Here is a 19,358-nt window from a genome sequence, read left to right as displayed (position 1 = left end):
GTCCAATATTAAGTATTATTAAAAGTCCAAATTCACCCGAGATTTAACAACCTTCTCACAACACCCCTGCTTAAAGGCATTAGCGAGAGTGTTAGTCTGCCCAACTATCTATAAGACATTTTGATTAGAGTCATGAGTGTCATAATCCGGCCCGACGTATAGAATTAACTAAGGAGAGTGCAGCAATATGATGCTATTAACATCTAACTATCCACATTTTGAAAATTTCCAACACATATAAAAGAGTCACTAATCCACAAAATGTAATAAAATCTAAAGCATCCAAAAACAATAACATCCAAAGACAACATCTCAAGCTAGTACTAAACAGTATATCAATATCTAAAACAAACACTAAAAAGAAACTATCAAAAAAAAACTAGCAGCAGCGGTTCTCTTCCGGTAAACAAATTTTCTCCTATCATGCATAACAACCTAAAACTTTCATTCTCCTTAAATAAAGCATTAATTGCAACCATAAGTATAACTTAATGAATAATTATAATCTATTATGCATTAATTCTTATGTTATGCTATGCATGAATGACCAAAAGAAAATGCATTTTATTTCATTAAAACTTTAAATTTATCCATTCACAATTCATTTTAAGTATTTATCATTTTTAACATTTTTAGTAGTCATCAAAAGATTACCATCATGCTCGAAGGTATCCTAAAAAATGTACCCTCAAATTATACTTGGAGGCACACCTTTGACATTTCTTTTAATGTGTCAGGGTACATTGCGTCCCATGTCTGTGTCATCTGAGAGTAATTTTGCACGACTTAAATATTTATCTTTTATTTCATATAAATTTAAAATGATTTAAAATGTACTTTCATCTGTCTGTTGTTTTTCTCTCGTTCCTTATACCATTTCAGACTTTCAACATGAAATTCATGAATGATGTACTGATTTCAATTTAATTAAACATCAATTTAATGCATAAAATAAAATAATCAATCATCTTTAAACGACTGATGTTAATGCTTAATTTGTTACTGCAGTTCTTGACTAGAACCTGTTAATTAAATGTGCATATGATTATAAGAATTCTGTTCTAAGAGAAAAACTTAAATATATCTAATGAAAAATAATTTAAATAACACAAATAACTAATTGTACCATTCATTACCTTAAAAAGATATGGTTTGCTTCTCTGCACAAGTCTCCTCTTTCCTCCCCTCAAGTACATCCTGGTTAAAGTAAACTTTATTTTAACATTATGTGTGTGTGTGTACACACAACATTTGGTTAATTTATTTATATTAAATATGAAGATCGATCCTCCTCCTAACTCGCACACTCCAACTTCTCCTTCGAGACTGCAATCACTAATTGTTAGTCCTGATTTTAATAAAAGTTGTCAATAATTTTATTAAACACACCCAAACATTATAACACATACATATAAAAATATAAATAAATTTATTTATTAAAACCTCAATTATACCTCATAAACTTTCGGTCTAACCTAACTCACACAAGCTCAACAAGAGAGATCCTTCCCTTCTTCTCCTTCAGTCGTAGTTCGTCCCAACAGAGTACGCTAGGCTTATTCCTCCTCTGTCCTTCGGCCTCGATTCAATCCAGAGCCGCTCACACACGATCTTTCCCTCTCTTGATCTCTCTATTTTTCTTTCTCTCGATCTCTCCCGCTCCGCTGTCTCTTGCTCGTTCGCTTTTGATCGATGGTTCGAATGAAGAGAAGATTGAACGATAGCGACATGTTTGATCCAAGGGGATGTGTCTCCTCTAATTGCAGGTATTCGTTTATTATTATTATTATGTTTTTTTTTTGTTATTAAAATCTCTCATCCCTATAAAATTTTCCTCGAAATTTGAATATATTTAAATACAACAACAAACATACCTCGACAGAAAAGTTGTGGATATCTTTCTTGCATCTCAAAAACTTTCTCCCAAGTAGCATCTTTCTCAGATCCATGCTTCCATAAATTCTTCACAAAGGGGATCTCTCTGTTCCGCAGCTTCTTCACATCATAATCCAATATCCTTTCAGGCTCCTCAATACAAGTTAAATTTGATTTAATATCAACAGAGTCTGCTATCACCCTACTAACTTCATCTGTAATATAATTTTTCGGTAAAGAAATGTGGAAAACATTATGTTGTTAAAGCTAATTTGTAAGCCACCTCCCCAATTCTCTCCACAATCTCAAATAGAGTGAATACAAACTATCCAACTTCAAACACAATAGGTCTGTGTTTGGCATCGTAATATTTTCTCTGTCTATCATGTACTGCATCAATCTGTCTTTAATCAGTCTAATCTTCTCAGTAGCATCATCCAGCAATCAGCTTGAAGAATCTTTCTTTCACCTGTTTCAGCCCAACATAGATATGTCATGCACTTCCTTCCATACAAGGCTTCATATGGAGTCAACCCAATACTAATGACATATGTGATTCCCAACCTTCTCCAAAGTCAAGAACACATAATAGTAAATCTTTCATAATCTGAATAGTCATCTCTGACTGACCATCTGTTTAAGAGTGAAATGTTGTACTGAAAGTCGGTCGAGTACCCAAAGCTTCCTGAACCTTCTTCCATAAAATGGAAGTAAACTTGTTATCTCTATCAGAGACCATAGACTACGACATTCCATACAACCTCACAATTGGTCCAAGTATAATTTAGCAATCTTCTCAACTGGACCTGTCGGTCTAATAGAAAAGAAATGAGCAGATTTAGTTAGTCTATAAACAATTACTCATATAGCACATGACTCTAACGTGATTTCGGCAAACCAAAAACAAAATCCATTGCAATCTCCTCTCATTTCCACTCTGGAATTAGTAAAGGTTATAACTGACCTCTAGGACGCTGATGCTTTGCCTTCACTAGCTGACATGAAGAGCACTTGGTCACAAATTCTGCATTTCTCTTTAATCCTAGCCACCAAAATGTTTCTTTGATATCCTAATACATTTTATTGCTCCCTGGGTGAATGGTGTAACTAGATAAATGCGCTTCCTCCAAAATTGTCTGCCTGAACCTGCTATATAACCTTCTAATCTGGAACATAAACTCTACATTTATACCTCAATAAACCATCCTAATCTACCACATATCTCTCTGAATTGTCTGACTGAACCTGCTATAGAACTTTCTAAATATTGTTATATCTGGCTAAAGAATCTCCAATTCTGTCATTTAGAGTTTGTTGCATTGTCAACTCGTATAATTGAATTATGTTGTCACACCAGAATCAGCTATAGATAACTTCAAGTTCTTCTGATCTTTAATTAACTGCTCCTGCTGAGTAAATAAAAAGTTCAAATTACCTAAAATTTTTCAACTCAATGAATCTGCCACCACATTTGTCTTTCCAGGATGATATTGAATATATAAATCATATCCTTAAGAAATTTAAGTCATCTCCTCTACCTCAGATTCAAGTCTTTCTGAATGAAGACATATTTCAAACTCTGACGATTACTGAAAATACAACTAATACCTTGAGTGCAAATAGAACTGTAGAAAGCTCTAAGTCATGCATGGGATAGTTTATTTCATGTTTCTTCAATTGTTGTGAAGTGCATGCAATGGCCGTACCATGATGCATATGTACACAACCCAAACCCCTCAAAGATGGATTATTGGAAATTTGAAGCCCATCAAAACCCGAAGGAATGGCTAATAATTGAGCAAACATTAAACATGTCTTCAACTTCTACATAGCCTCCTCACAATGAGCTAACCATTCAAACTTCACCGTCTTTTGAGTCAACCTTGATAATGACATAGCAATCTGTGAACATCCCACGACAAATCTCTTGTGATAACCAATTAGGCCTAGAAAACTCCTGACCTCGATTGGCAGTAATAGGTCTTGGCCAATTTGCAATCGCCTTAACCTTATTCCGATCCATAAATATGTCGTCTCCACTAATAATATGCCAAAGAAAAACCACACTTTCAAGCAAAAATTCACATTTAGAAAATTTGGCATAAAGTGTATTCTAATTCCAAATCTACAATACATCAAGTAAATGATCTGTATGATTGGCTTCATCTCTTAAATACAGCAGAATATCATCTATAAAGACGATCACAAAAGTGTCCAAAAACTGTCCGAAGACCCTGTTCATCTTGTCCATAAAAACTGTTGGAGCATTTGTCAGCTCAAATAGAATAACCACGAATTCATAGTACCCATATTTGATCATGAAAGCAGTATTCGCTATTTCTTCTTCTCTAATCCTCAACTGGTGATAGTTTGACCTCATATCAATCTTTAAAAATACAGAAACACATTCCAATTGATCAAACAAATCATCAATTCTCGACAGTGGATGCTTATTTTTAACTGTGAGTTAATTCAAAAACTTATAATTAATGCACATTTTGAAGCTCTCATCATTCTTCATCACAAATAACACTAGAGCTCCACAAGGTAAGGTGTGGGTCTGATAAACTCTTTATCAAGTAACTCTTGCAATTGGCTCTTAAGCACCTGTAACTCCTTAATTGTCATTCTGTAAAGTGCCTTGGATACAGGCTCAGAACCTAGTAAGAGCTCAACACTGAAATCAATTTATCACAATGATGGTAGCCCCAGTAGGTCATCAAGGAACACATATAGATATTCTCTTACCACCGGAATATCACCCAAAAACTGTACTTCCTTAGAAGTATCTACTACATGAGCAAGAAAAACTTGACTTCCATGATTCAACAATTTAAAAGCTTTCATACAATTAATTTTGTCGATCCTCTGTCACCAGAAAATTTAACTTCTGCCTCCCATGGTATATTTATTTTGACGGTCTTCTTATCAGAATCAATAATCACAAAATTATATAAACATTCATTTCATGCCTAAAATGACATCAAATTCCATCAAAGGCGACAGATTAAATTGAATATTAAAACTCTTTCCACCAATCATAAGCTCCATCTCACATGATTGATCAACTTCAACAAAAGTGTCATTTGACATTCTAACTGGCAGCAACACAGCCATTGAAAGAATATTCTATCACATCGCTTTAGCTAATTCATCAGTTATAAATGAGTGCGATGCCCCTGAATCAAATAATACTCTTATCGGTTGAATTTGAAGATATATGATATCTATCATTAAAATCATTATTTTAAACATTTAGATTAATCTTATTTCAATTTAAATTTGTGCTCGTTTTATATATGCAATGACAAGAATCATAAGATGCTTAAAGTGCACTAATTAAAATTGTTAAGAGACAAATACTTGTGATGGCGTCAGGGGAGTCCTTAGATTCATGCTACGAAAGAGCATATACTCTGGGTTAAACATTTTGTTGAGTCTAACCTGCATTTTGGCACTGAACTTGAAGATTCAGTTTCTCTCGGTCTACCATAACTCCTCCTAAAACCTGTTGAAGCTCCTGACCCAACTTAGGGCAATTCTTTGCCATATGTCCTAATTGGTACCACCAAAAGCAAGTGTTGGATCGATATAGACACTCGCCCTTCTGAGACCTTCCAAACTTGTCATATTTCTTCACTTCAAATTGAGTGTAAACGTTGTTGGATCTAGTCTTCTCAGCACTTATACCAACTGACTGAAAGGAGAAAGGACTGCATCTAAGAGCCCAAAATAAACCTAGGTCCCTCTGAATTTCTTCTAAATGTCCCTCATCTTCTGACTGAGGCGCATACCTTGAGAGCACGATGAATTCAGTTTCATATTGTATAACCGAGCGATCACCCTGTATCAACCTGAGTGAGACTGGACAAACCAGTCTTAAAAGATGCTCATGAACTCACCCCATTTAATCATGTGATTGGCTCTACCACCAAATTTCTCCAACAACTGTCCACACCACCATCTCTCAGTCTCTCCTTCTAGAGCAAATGTGGCCAGTGTAACCATCCTCTCTAAAGGACAAGACAATCCATCTAGGATCTTCTCTATCCACAATAACCAGTTATCAACATCCACAGGACCTCCTCCTCTAGAAAAAAGAGGTAGACTTATATCCTGAAATAATTTCAGGTACTTATCCATCTGACCACCTCCATTGGAACTGGCCTGAATCTGAGAGTTCTTAATCAACTGCGTTACTGTAGTCATGGTTTCAGTAAATGCATCAGTATTCACAATAACCTACGGGGGTGCATCAACTTCTAGAATATCATCTCTAGCTTCTTCCACCTGATTTTTATACTTCTGACATAGCATAAGAAAAATTATGATTATATAAAATTTAATTCGTTATCAATATTGCTTATGAATTAGAGTAATCATCCTAATGGCTCTTTTAGATCATGATCAAACCTAATTTCTTTGATACCAATTTTGTCACGACCAAACCTGGTATTTAGAATTAACTAAGGCGAGTACAGCGGTTGGACTTGTTTTAACATCTAACTATCCATATTTTAAAAACTTCCAACACATATAAAAAAGCCACTAATCCAAAAAGTGCAATAGAATCTAAAACATCCAGAAATAATAACATCCAAAGACAATATCTCAAGTTAGCAATAAACAGTATATCAATATCTGAAACAGACACTAAAGAGAAACTATTATAAAAAATATCTAACAACAATGGTTCTCTTCCGGTAAACCAAGTCTCTCCTATGAGACATAACAACCTAAAATTTTATTTCTCCATAAATAAAACATTAATTGCAATCATAAGTATAACTTAATGAGTAATTATAATTTAATATTCATTAAATTTTTATGTTATGTTATGCATGAATGACAAAAGAAAATATATTTTATTTCATTAAAACTTTAAATTTATTTCATCTCATTTCACTTTAAGTATTTATCTTTTAACATTTTTAACAGTCATTATAGGATTACGGTAATACTTGAAGTATCCTAAAAAATGAACTAGAAGGTACCCTCAAATTGTACCCGGAGATGCACCTTTACCATTTCTTTGAACATGCACAAGTACATTGCATCCCCTGTCAGTAACATATGAGGGTAATCTTGTATCATTTAAATATTTATGTTTCATTTTATATGAATTTAAAATCATTAAAAATATACTTTTGTCGATTTGTTGTTTTGCTCCAACTCCTTGTACTATTTCAGACTTTCAACATGAAATTTATGAATGACATACCGATTTCAAATTATTTATTGTGATCATTCATTTAATTAAACATCAATTTAATACATAAAGGAAAATAATCACTCACATTAACTTTAAATGATTGTTGTAAATGCTTAATTTCTCACTGCACTTCTTGACTAGTACTTATTAATTAAATGTACATATAATTATAATAATTTTATTCTAAGAAAAAAAAACTTAAATATGTCTAATGACATGTAATTAAAATAACACAAATAACTAATTATACAATTCATTGCCTTAAAAAAATTTGGTTTGCTTCCTTGCAAAAGTCTCCTCTTTTCTCTTTTAAATTTCAAAATTACAACTCCTCAACTTCAAGTACTTCTTGATTCAAGTAAATTTTATTTTAACATTATGTATGTATATATATATATATATATATATATAACATTTGGTTAATTTGCTTAACTTAAATATGAAGATTTACCTTAAAAGTTGTTCTGATTGATCCTCCCCCTAACTCTCACACTCCACCAACTTCTTCGAAAGTGCAATCACTAATTGTTAATCCATAATTTAATAAATCTTGTCAATAATATTATTAAACACACCCACACATTATAGAACATATTCATATAACAATATCAATAAATTAATTTATTAAAATCTCAATTATACCTTATAAAATTTCGCTCTGCCCTAACTCACACGAGCTCAGCAGCAGGGATCTTTCCCTTCTTGTTCTCCTTCAAGCGTAGTTCTTCCCAACAGAGTACTTGAGGCTTATTCCTCCTCTTTGCTTCAGCCTCGATTCAATCCAGAGCCGCTCACACACGTCTTCTTCCTCTCCGTCGACCTCGTCTTCCACTGCACGCAAGAACGGTAACAGTGCACGAAGCCGATCCTCCTCCCTTCCTCTCTGAGCAGAGCTTGGACTCAACTTCGAATGTTTTTTTCCTTCAATTTCTTCTTCCTCTTCCTCTGTGCGTGCTTGGTTCTTCTCCTTCGGTCTTGACCAACTCAACAAAGCAGCGCACGCAGAGGGTTCAACTCTCCTTCCTTCTCTTCCTCCACTTTGTCTTGTGAGAAAAGAACAAAGATTACCTTCTTCCACCTCCTTCTTCGGCTAGGGCACACACGATCTTTCCCTCTCTTGATCTCTCTATTTTTCTTTCTCTCAATCTTTCTCGTTGTTTCTTGCTTGTTCGCTTCTGTTTGATGGTTCGAATGAAAAAACGACCGAACGATAGCGATATATTTGATCTGAGGGGATGTCTCCTCTAACCGCCGATATCTGCTTATTATTATTATTATTATTATTATTATTATTATATTTTTCTTTTTACTTTCTGTTATTACAATAAGACACTGCGGTCGGGGAACAAAAAAGATAGTTTAGCTCACGATCTATAAGATGAGACAGGTCTTAAATGAACCTGCAAAAAGCCAAATACAAACACGCATTTTCTCGAACCAATATTTAGAGTTCCCTACATGGTACTTAAATTTCCTTGAACAGGTACTACTCAAGTTTTCAAAAATGAGCACTTAGAAATTTCCCTGCTTTATGCAAATTTTTATGGACATTACCTAAATTTTCTTGAACAAGTACTTTAATTTGCCCAAATGAGTATTTAAAAATTTCACTTGCTTTTTATACCTTGTAAGCAAAATCGGTGAAGTCGGCAATGTTGAAATGTCATAATCGACGAAATGAAAATATATTTTATTTTTCTGATTTACATATATATAATATATAAAGTATATTAAAAAGAAAAGAAGGGGAGAGAATAATAGCTCGGGATAGTAAAGAGAATGGATTAAGGTCGGCAATAAAGTTAAAGTTATGACTGGATCTGATCACACTAGAGACAGAAAAAAAAGAAAGTGAGTGCTTTTGGTCTCAAGTTAAGCAACAAATAGAAAGTTAGAGTAGATTGGGGCACACGAGAGACAGCGGGAATGGTTTTTGTTTGCGAGCGGTGAAGAGAGATTTCAATCCTGTGTGTGGACCAAAGAGAAGGCTTCAACTTCGACAATAAGAAGCAGGAAGTGTGATTGGGTTGATCGCGAGGGAATAGGTTGGTAGCCTCATGTGCATGAGGAATGGCGAGGGCTTTTGTTTACAAATGGAGCGAAAGAATGAACAAGAAAATTTAAGTTTTTGAGGTCTTCGATGTGATCCCATCGATGACTTTAGAGCTAGCCATAGCCGCACCTTTATTGCGAAAATTTTGGTCACGAGAGATGAAACAGGTGAACTGAGAGGCTTCGACTTTGTCGGGATGGAACTACAAAACAAACAGGTTAGCATGCAAGTGTGGCTTAGTGGGGGGGATCGTGTGCAATTTTCGCATGCATCAAGGGCTTTGCAGATGACTAGGAGAGACGAAGAAGTGGTTTCAGTCTGACCATTCAAACCAAGAGCAGGAGGAATCTCTATGTATGGCTTGCAAACTGAAAGAACAGGAGAGAGATCAAGCTTTGTTTTGAATACACTTAGTGTTGGTGTAGGTATATGGGAATGAATGTAGCAGAACAATTCCGCCAAGAGATTTTACAAATCGAACCATCGAGAGTGAGAGTAGTTACAGGTTTAAATTTATTTTAATTTCTTTTTTTTTAATATATTTTGAAGATCAACAAACCTGAGCAAAAGGGTGCATAAATCTTTAATCCAAAAAAAGTGCTTGACAAAAGCATTTCAACTTTAAACATGATTATCCAATAATCAAACTTGGAGGGAGCTTTAAACATGATTCTCTGACAATCAAACTTGGAGGTACATGACAGACAAGTTCTTAAGAAATAAGGTAGGCATTGGTTTTTTTTATATTCTTAAACATATAAAAAAGGGCATCATGTACTCTTATGATAAATTTCATAAAACTGTAACTAGATCAGCTATGTTGTATAGATCCGAGCATTGAGACCTAGGAAGTTAGAGAATAATTGATTGATCTCTAGGCTCCGCAGACAACAAACATGAGTGATGATAAATGGATGCATGGCAAAATTATAAAATATAGCCCAAGAGATGGTCATATTAGAATAATAGTTATAATAATATATTTTTAAAATGAAGTAGTTAAAAATAAAGTGAGATAATTTGGACATGTAGAATGAATGATAAAAAATGCATCAATTAAAAAGGTGGATTAAATAAGTTCATGGCATAAGAAAGAAGATGAGAAGGAGATGGGGAACATACATAGAAGTTGTTGAATATGCAAAAAATATGTTAAATACCTCGTGATGCACTTTATATAGATGAATGCAAAATGTTGATCCAAAAAGCCCTAAATAGCTGAGATAAGGTTAATGATGATGATGGTTAAAAATGTTAATAAAACAATTTGGTACACCCAGATCTAAATAACGCTTAGAATTGAATAAAATTCCTATATATACCTTGGTCAAATGATAGTTAAACTATTATGTTAAATTATATAAGATCAAGGGTTCTTAGAAAGTACTTAATAATACATAAATCAGTAAAGCATAACAATGCTGACGTCTAGAGACGCCAAGATTAATATCTGCCAACCACTAAGTTATTTTCACTCATAACATTTCCATATTTGTTCTTTGTCATTACAAGTTCGATTTTGCCAACTCATTCGAAAGTCCTTCTCCATGTTTCTTTCACTTCTTAATCAATGAGCCTTCTAAATCTAAAACGACATAAAATAATAAAATATTTCTCATAGCTTGTGGCAATGAATATGATGAAAATGTCTTAAAAAGCACGAAAAGCATTTAATCTTGCAAGAATATATTAAATTAAATTCCATCTATGAGTCGCCCAATAATGCTGCATAAATTCCCTGAAATCTATGTTTTCATAAACTCTGCATCGGTGCAGCAACTTCCTATCTGCAAATTCCCTATTATCATGCAACTCCAGTAGGATCTAAGCTTGCTTTTTATCTGTCATTTTAATTGGCATTAATACCAGACAACACACTTAACAAAACCATGAAAATATTTAAAATTCCAAAACTAAGATCCTTACCAATCATCATTTGACCCATTCGGTGTTGTATATAATGCTCCAGCTGCACTCCAAGTTTCTAGCAACTGTCTGTTAGCGGGGTTGTCCATGAGCACTCGATAGCGCTTGCTATGAATAATAATTAGTGGCCACTTACCCTGGTTCCTACGCTGTAATTCTCCAACGACGACATTTAACTGTTGTGGAAACAATATAATGGGTGGAAATATATTAAGCCTTACGAACAGATGCCAATAACTGCGATAAGTTGCAAAAAACTGTGAATTGCAAAAAGCAAATACCTGAGATAGACTAAAGCCACCATCTGCAAAGTTCTGCTGATAAAGTGCAACATTTGCACCATCAATTACAGCTTCATAGAAAGTGTGATTATCTAGCCATTCCTACACATAATAAAAGGCAAATCAATGAAATCACAAAACCAAAGCATATCTAGAATTCTAGTTTTCTAGACAGTTATTAATGAGTTTTTTTAAGCAGGCAATGAACAAGGCGTTGACAAAACAAGCCCAATCTGACCAAGCAAGCTCGATCAACTCACAAGGATATCCCAAACCATCACCATTCTAAACCAGGCTCAACAAATTCCAATTTGTTTTTTGATTCTAATATTAAATCTCTACTTTAAAAGTACAACAAAATATTCTTAAACTGAAACCTTATATGTATAACAAATACCTTCCCAGACTACTCAATAATAAAGAAGATTAACAAGTTTTTATATTTTGTATCTTATTTTTATTGAAAAAATATAAGGATCGGCGCTGAGAAGTTTTAGGGATGGAAATCAATGAAAAATAATCCCAATGAAGAAGGCAAGCTCAGATGCAGATAAAGTCTCGCGGGTAGAAAATCCATTCACCTGAAATTTACTAAAATTTGCTCTGGTTTCCCTTTCCATAGCCAAGCCAGCCACGGACTCTGCAAACTTCTCTGTCTCCCTTTGATCAATATCAACACATAACAACCTCAGCCCACAACAAGAGCAATGGCCATCTACACTAATAGTACCTCTAGCAAATTCCCATCCACCACTCCCCAACCATCCTAAACCATGAAAACCTCCTCCATTGACTAGAATTGCGTCCTTTACCCGATCCGCATCCCAATTCAAGCTCCCAACTTCCACGGCCTGCTCACTGCTAAACCAATTTTCCAAAACAGTAGCTGTCGAAGAATTTATCCCGCCCAAACAACTTCTCAGCTTCTGCAGATAGCCATAGACCCTCTCCCCTCTCCCATCTCTCGCGCTAACCTCCAACAGAGCAGCAATCTCCGCTTCTTCGGGAGAAACTCCTTTCGATGCCATGTGCTCCTCCACGGAATAAGCCTTCTCGGCTTCTCCATTTCTGCAGAACGTAAATAGCGCGGGGCCGTAGGTTCTAAGTTTTGGCGTTGCGCCGTACTTATCCCCCATGGTCTTCACGAGATCAAAAGCCATATTTCCCCCACTATCCGGTCGACGGGCGGCGATCCTCGCCATCGTTGTGACGGTAGCCTCCGTGGGGGTGGCGCCAGTAGCCACCATGCGATCGAATATGCAGAAGGCATTCTCTATCACGGATTGTTTGGTAGGTTCCTTCTTTTCTAGGGTCTCGAGAGAGGAGGAGAAGATGTGGAGGAGGGAGTTGAAGTGGTATGCGGAGAGATGGATGTTCTTGGAATCGGCGGACTGGTAAAGAGCGAGGGCACCTGGCAGATCGTTGTTCTTGGAGCAAGTGTCAAGTGCGTGCCTGAACTGAGCCTCGGGTCTGTGATTCTTCCTCTTCGCAGTCGTCGAGTAGGCGGTGATTTCCATTGTCGTTCAACAACAACAACAACAGAAAAAAAAAACCGAACCCGCTATTGGGTATAAGGTTTTAAGCAGGATTTATGAAGGATTTACGCCAAACGCAAACAAACCCTCCATAAATCCTGAGACCCGTAAATCCCAAAATGACGCGAATTCGCTATAAAATCGGGATTTACTGAATCCTGTTAATCGGCGGATCTAGTTAATCCTGGACGAGCCAAGAGAATGAATGGCGCGAACAGGCTTATCTTCCTCAATGGCTTCTGATAGGAGCGGAGAGAAAGGATGAGGAAGACGGGAGTTTCGGAGGCCTCTGTAAGCCGCGATCCCGCCTTTCCCTTCCCAGCTAGCCTAATGGCGACGCGACTGTATCGCGAAGGTTCGTTCACGAAGACGATGGTTTTGAGCGAAACGAGTGACATGAGCGAGGGTTTTAAAAATATTCTCTTAAAGGAAGGTATTCGTGGTTAGTTTTTTGCACCCGGTTTTGGTGTAACAGCTTTATTTTGATTCATTCTTTTTTTTCAAGGGTTTCATAATCGGACGTTGAACCCATTTCATATGATGGGAGTTGCTGGAGTCTTAGGCGCTGCTCTGTTATGTGCTATTCATGGCGCCACCGTAGAAAATACCTTATTCGAAGATGGCTATGGTGCAAATACATTCCTCTGCTATGTGTTATTCAATTATTATTCTGTGTTTTTTTAGTTGTTATTATATATTATTTAGTTGTTATTATGTTTTGAGAATATTTTCGATATTATAATAATGCAATAATAAATTAATAATATTTGAATAACACAAAATAATATCTGAGTAATACAAAATAACATATGAATAACATGAGTGGAATATTCAATTGTGTTACCGGGCTGAGCACTTCTATGATGTAATTTCATTGGACTCCCCACGTAACTGTACGTGCGGAGTCCTGATGTAATATTTTTTTCGAAACTGGGAGACGGGAGAATGTCTGAGAGGGTTTATGTTCCCTCTCTCTTTTTTCCTTGGAGTTAGAAATAAATTTCATTACAATTTCATTTATACTTTTTTTTTGTCAATGAATTAATTAGTGAAATTATTTGCCTAGAATAAATACAACGAAAAATAATTTCTTTATCAAAATACGCTAATTTTAAGAACCATGAATATTTATTTGATAAATAAAGTCCATGTTGGCATGTATTAAAATGTATTATAGAGGAGCTCTTTTAATTTCCCCTTTCCAATATTTTATATGTTTCTTAGTATATGTTAAGTTATTTAAATATTATTTGTTGCTGCGGTGCGGAGTCCCACCATAATTTTTCCTATTTGCAAAATCGTATTTTTGTCTGTGTTATAAAAAAGTTGCAACTAAAATTTGTGTTTTCGCACTAGAGTTGATTACAAGTGGTGGTGGCTATTAGAAAGCTAAGGTCTAATTTAAAAAAAAAATCGTAATGGTCACCGCAATTTTTTTGACAATATTTTTTTTCTTTATCAGCTTCATAGTTATTTCCTCAAACGACTATAATTGCCCCAAACAGACTTTTAATAAATGTTTTCTTCTTTATTCTTCCTATGAGAAAGTAATTGGCATTATTTATTTTTATTATGTATGTTTAAGTTCCCGTTTGGGGCAACTTATAGGATGCGGCGGCGTTGTGAAAACGCCGCCTTCCCGTTTGAATGTCGCGATCGGTCGGGAATTTTTGGTGTCGTGGCGTTCTAATATCGTCATTTTCTTCATCGCTTCGCAAGTCGGTTCCCGCCCGCCCTTCTTCATCGCTTCGCAAGTCGTTCTTGTGATTATGAAAGAATTCTTGTGGTGCCTTCGATCCCTCTCCCTCGCGCTTTCCAGAGAATCGCAGATTTCCCTCTCGCCTCGCCAGATAGCATAATCCTGACCGCGTCCCTCTGCTTTTTCTCCCTCCCTTTCTCCCTCTTCCTCTTCTTCTAATCCTTTAACTGCCAGATCGAACGATACCCACTGTGTTTGGAACTTCTTCCACCCTGTTTCGAATTTCTTCCTAAAGGTTAGTGGCTCTTTGTTTCTCTCTTCCCATTCTCGCTTATACTGTCCTTTATTATCTTCTTCATGTCATTTTGCTTCAATTGATTTCTAGGGTTTCTTCATAAATAGGCTACATTTTACTTTCAAATGTTAAAACTTGGTCGGTAAATTTGGTGAGATGTTAGAAAAATTAAAACATTTGAGTTTCATATGGATTTTAACAAAATTGCAGTAAAAATTAATTTTTTTGTCATTTTTAGAGGATGATATCATGTTATGTCAATTGTGTATTGTTATGGTTCTACTTTTTCTCCCAAAAATAGATGAATCCTACTGCATTACTGATTCAAGCAATTGTATTTATTGAGTTATGTTTCAAGTTAGGTATCCAATTATTACAGTGATGATCAGTTGTTTTATCATGAGTTGTTGTTTGAGATTATTCCTTAATATTAGTGTTGCGTGCTGAGAATTTTCTTTTTTTGAGAAAGAATTTAGTGAAATTTAGTGTCTGAGCTGGAAACCATTTGGGCACGTACTCTAAAGATGGATGCTAGAGTTCAACCTCAGAGCTTTTCTCTTTGAGTTGGGTTAACGTCAAGTTGAGTTCACTAAGCTAGCCTTGACTTGAAATCCAAGATATCTATTTCATTGTGAGTTGAGTTCAAGATGCGCCAAATGTGGTTGCATTTGAGTTCACCAAACATAGACATGAAGGTCATTTTTAGTTTTCTTGCAAACATTTTCACCAAACAGGGGCATGAAGGTCATTTATTCAGCAATAGCTATCAATAAGTTATTTTGAATAAGCCGTTGAAACAGCAAGTCAACTTATTTTCATAATCTACAGATTATCGGATTATCAGAATAATATGTTTATCAGCATATTATAAATAATCAACAGCTGCCCAACAGACCCTAAATGTGTTACTAATATTTTAATAAATTTGAAAAGTCAATAGATTTGCCGTAGACCTAAAAAGCTAATATATATATTAATGTATGTTAGAGTTTTTCTATTGATGATTGAATAACAATGATTTGTTTAGCCATTTTTGAATAATGGTCAAAACATGATTGAGCACAGATCGAGCAAGATTATACATAAATTAAAGAGTTCAATCATTGTTCGAAATATTTTAATCATTATTTAAAAATAAATTAAATATGGTAGCTCTTTATTCAAATAAGGTATAATCATAGATTGAAGATTGTTCCATCAATATTTAATGGTGGTTTGATCTATGTACAAATATTATTCAATTATATTTTAAGAAAATGCTTCAAATAATGTTTAATTTTTTTTATTCTTTCTTAATCTATTCAATCATCATTAAATTGAATATTATTCAATCTTTGTTAAATCATGATTGAATATTATCTGAATTAACTTTGTTCAATTATAATTCAAACATATTGTGTAGATGGTTCAAGATGTTGTGGTATATGTATAAAATAGAATGATCGACGACGAAGCGAAAAATAGAACGAAAAAAATTTGCAAAATGGTAATACATCGGAACACACAAATTTATGTGATTCGGCAAATATGCCTACATCCACGGAGTTACAGAGGATTTTATTACTTGAGGATAACACACCGTCGATAGCTTCGATGATTTTACAAGAAACAGCTTTATATCTCTTCTCTTTCTACTCGAGAGCCACCCACCGCAAAGAAAAGAGAAGTCTCCACCTTAAGCAACAGCTTCCTCCTCCTATCTCTCTCTCCCCTCCTCTCTCTTCCTACCCGTGAGCAACACAGAGGAAAAAAGACAAAAAACAAAGACAAATAAAACCTTGTTGTTGTTTTCTTTTGGCCTCACTGTAAATCAAGTCATAAAGGAGAAACTGAGAGCATTATTTTATTCCCTTGCCTTTAGCGGTGCTTAAAATGGATGGTAGGACCTTTGCACCTTTTCGCAAATCGATGGGGAGGAAGGGTAGGCGGGAGCAGGTGGGTACAATTAGAATTTATTTTCTCACTTGGAGACAGGTACACATGCAATATCGTTATTCCTCTTCAAATTGATATCTGCCACTGGTGGTTCCACCTTTTTCTTCAACATTATATCCTTCACATATGCAACTCAAGGCTCATGTCTTCAAGCTAGAAGACCAACTGAAGCTGATCACAACTTCAGTTTCTCAAGAATAACACTCTTAGTCAACATATCAGAAGGGTTTTTGCTTTCACATGTTTTCTCAAGCAACAATTGTTCGTCATCCAACAATGATCGTATGAGGTGATACCTGATCTAAATGTGCTTGGTTTTGGACTGAAATGCTAGATTTATGACAAGGAATATGACACTCTAACTATCACTGTAGAGAATACTCTTCTGATTATTCTTGCTCAATTTTTCCAAGAATCTCTGTAGTCATATCATCTCCTTTGCAACCCCTGACACTGTTATATACTCAGTTCTGTAATAGCAACGAAACTGTATTTTGCAGATTAAAGCCTCATGACACTGTTGTGCCACCAATAAAATAAATATAGCTCGTAGTACTTCTTCTGGTATCAATGTCTCTAGCTAGATCAACATCAACATAATTATGTACCTCTGAAATTTTTCCTGAGAAACACAAGCAAGTTTTTGAAGAGCCTCTTATGTACATCGAGATCCACTTCACTGTTTCCCAATGTTCCTTTCCAGGACTACTCATGTATTTGCTAACAACTCCCACTGCACAGGCAATATTCGGTCTAGTGCAAACCATAACATACATAGTGAACCAATAGTTGAAGCATAAGGAACCTTACTCATATGATCTCGTTTCTCCTCTGAGTTTGGTGACTTATTCTTACTGAGTATGAAGTGACCGCCCAAGGGTGTGCTTACTGGTTTGGTCTTATCCATATTGAAGTTGTTAAGTACCTTTTTCACATACTCAGCCTGAGAGAGTTTCAACATCCCTCTGACTCTATCTCTGACAATTCCATACCAAGGATTTGCTTCGCAGCTCCCAAATCCTTCATTGTAAATTACTCTAACATCAGCTTCTTTAGATTATTGATCTCATTAATACTAGCCCTGCAATATGCACATCATCCACATATAACAGTATAATAATATAATAATTGTTAAAATGTCTGACATAACAACAATGATCTGCCCGACATCTGTTATACCCTGCACTATGTATGAAATTATCAAATTTCTTGTACCACTGTCTAGGAGCTTACTTCAAACCATACAAGTTATTCTTTAGTCTGCAAACTAAGCGATTCACAATGTAGTGAAACAGATAGACCCTTATTGATCAAATAAATTGCAGTGCTGACCCCTTATGCCTAGAAAGTATGTGGTAGTCCGGCGTGCAATCTCATGCTTCTAGCTTGCTCATTAATGGTCTTGTTCATGCGCTTTGCAACACCATTTGTTGTGGTGTCCCTGGAATGGTCTTCTCCATTTTGATGCCTCAAGCTGCACAATACTCCTTGAACCACCATTAAGGTACACACCACCATTATTAGACCTCGAACATTTCAGCTTTAAGTCTGTCTTTGTTTCAACCACGACCTTCCAATTCTTAAACACACTAAATACATCAGATTTATGCTTCAAGAAATAGACCCATACCTTTCTGCTATGATCGTCAATGAATGTGATGTAGTAACGAGAGCCTCCAATAGATTCCACTGGAGAAGGTCTTCACACATCTGCGTGTACAAGATCCAGCTTTCCCACCTTTAGCGTCCTGCCATTTTTTAAAAAAATTATCTCTCTCTGTTCCTCAAATATAACTCTCACACATGTTGAAACCAGCTGCATTTAATTATGGTAGCTTGCCTCTAGAGTGAAGTTCTTTCATGCCCATCTGACTTATGTGGCCAAGTTTGTAATGTCACAACTATGTTTTGCTCTTTGCAATAGTAGTATCAACACTGTTAATTAAACCAATGGTCATATACAACGTACATGTTTTCTTACCCCTAGCTAGTACCACTGCTCATTTAGTAACATTCCAGGTGATATCTGAGAACACTACTGAAAGTCTACACTCATCATGCTGCCCAACAAAAATGAGGTTCTTTTTCAGTTCAAGAACGTGTCTGACCTCTTGCAGAGTCCACTTGTTCTTGTTAGAAAGTGCAATATCAATGTCTCCCATTCCTACCACATTCAAAACTTCTCAATCTGCAATATATTCTTTCTTAAAGTCAGCTACAACATATTTTTACATCAATTTCCAATGAAAAGTTGTATGAAAGAAACCTCTGAATTCAGTATCCAGTCATCAGCAGAACTATGATTTGTCAGTATTAGTGCAACCTGTGCTTCTTTAGTTTCCACATTTACGCTGTCATTCTCCGTCTTCTTGGGATTTCTATAGTTTCTCTTTATGTAGTCAGTTTTGCCATAATTCCAGCAAATTACTTATTTACCAGACTTTGACTTGCTCATGTCTATGTGCTTTGATTTTAATCTTCCTCAGTTTGAGTTCATGTCCCACGATCTTCCTTTGGAATCGACATTTAATGTTGAACTCGAATTTG

The 19,358-nt window shown here is 35.5% G+C and overlaps 1 protein-coding gene across 1 annotated transcript in view; it reads right to left on the bottom strand.

Moving 5' to 3' along the window:
• Positions 1-13,301, bottom strand: part of LOC110022757 (proteinaceous RNase P 2) — a 31,874-nt gene extending 18,573 nt beyond the window's left edge. The window contains exons 1-3 of the mRNA XM_020721849.1: positions 11,929-13,301; positions 11,348-11,449; positions 11,067-11,242 (exon numbers count right to left, since the gene is read on the bottom strand). Coding sequence (XP_020577508.1) covers positions 11,067-11,242; positions 11,348-11,449; positions 11,929-12,864 — 1,214 coding nt within the window. The 5' untranslated portion in view covers positions 12,865-13,301. The remainder of the gene's footprint in view (positions 1-11,066; positions 11,243-11,347; positions 11,450-11,928) is intronic.
• Between the last annotated feature and the right edge of the window lie 6,057 nt (positions 13,302-19,358).

Source organism: Phalaenopsis equestris, unplaced genomic scaffold (genome assembly GCF_001263595.1).
Source record: "Phalaenopsis equestris unplaced genomic scaffold, ASM126359v1 Scaffold000202, whole genome shotgun sequence".
Lineage (NCBI taxonomy): Eukaryota > Viridiplantae > Streptophyta > Magnoliopsida > Asparagales > Orchidaceae > Phalaenopsis > Phalaenopsis equestris.
The sequence above is the reverse complement of the archived record's forward strand: the minus strand, read 5'-3'. Positions and strand labels throughout refer to the sequence as shown.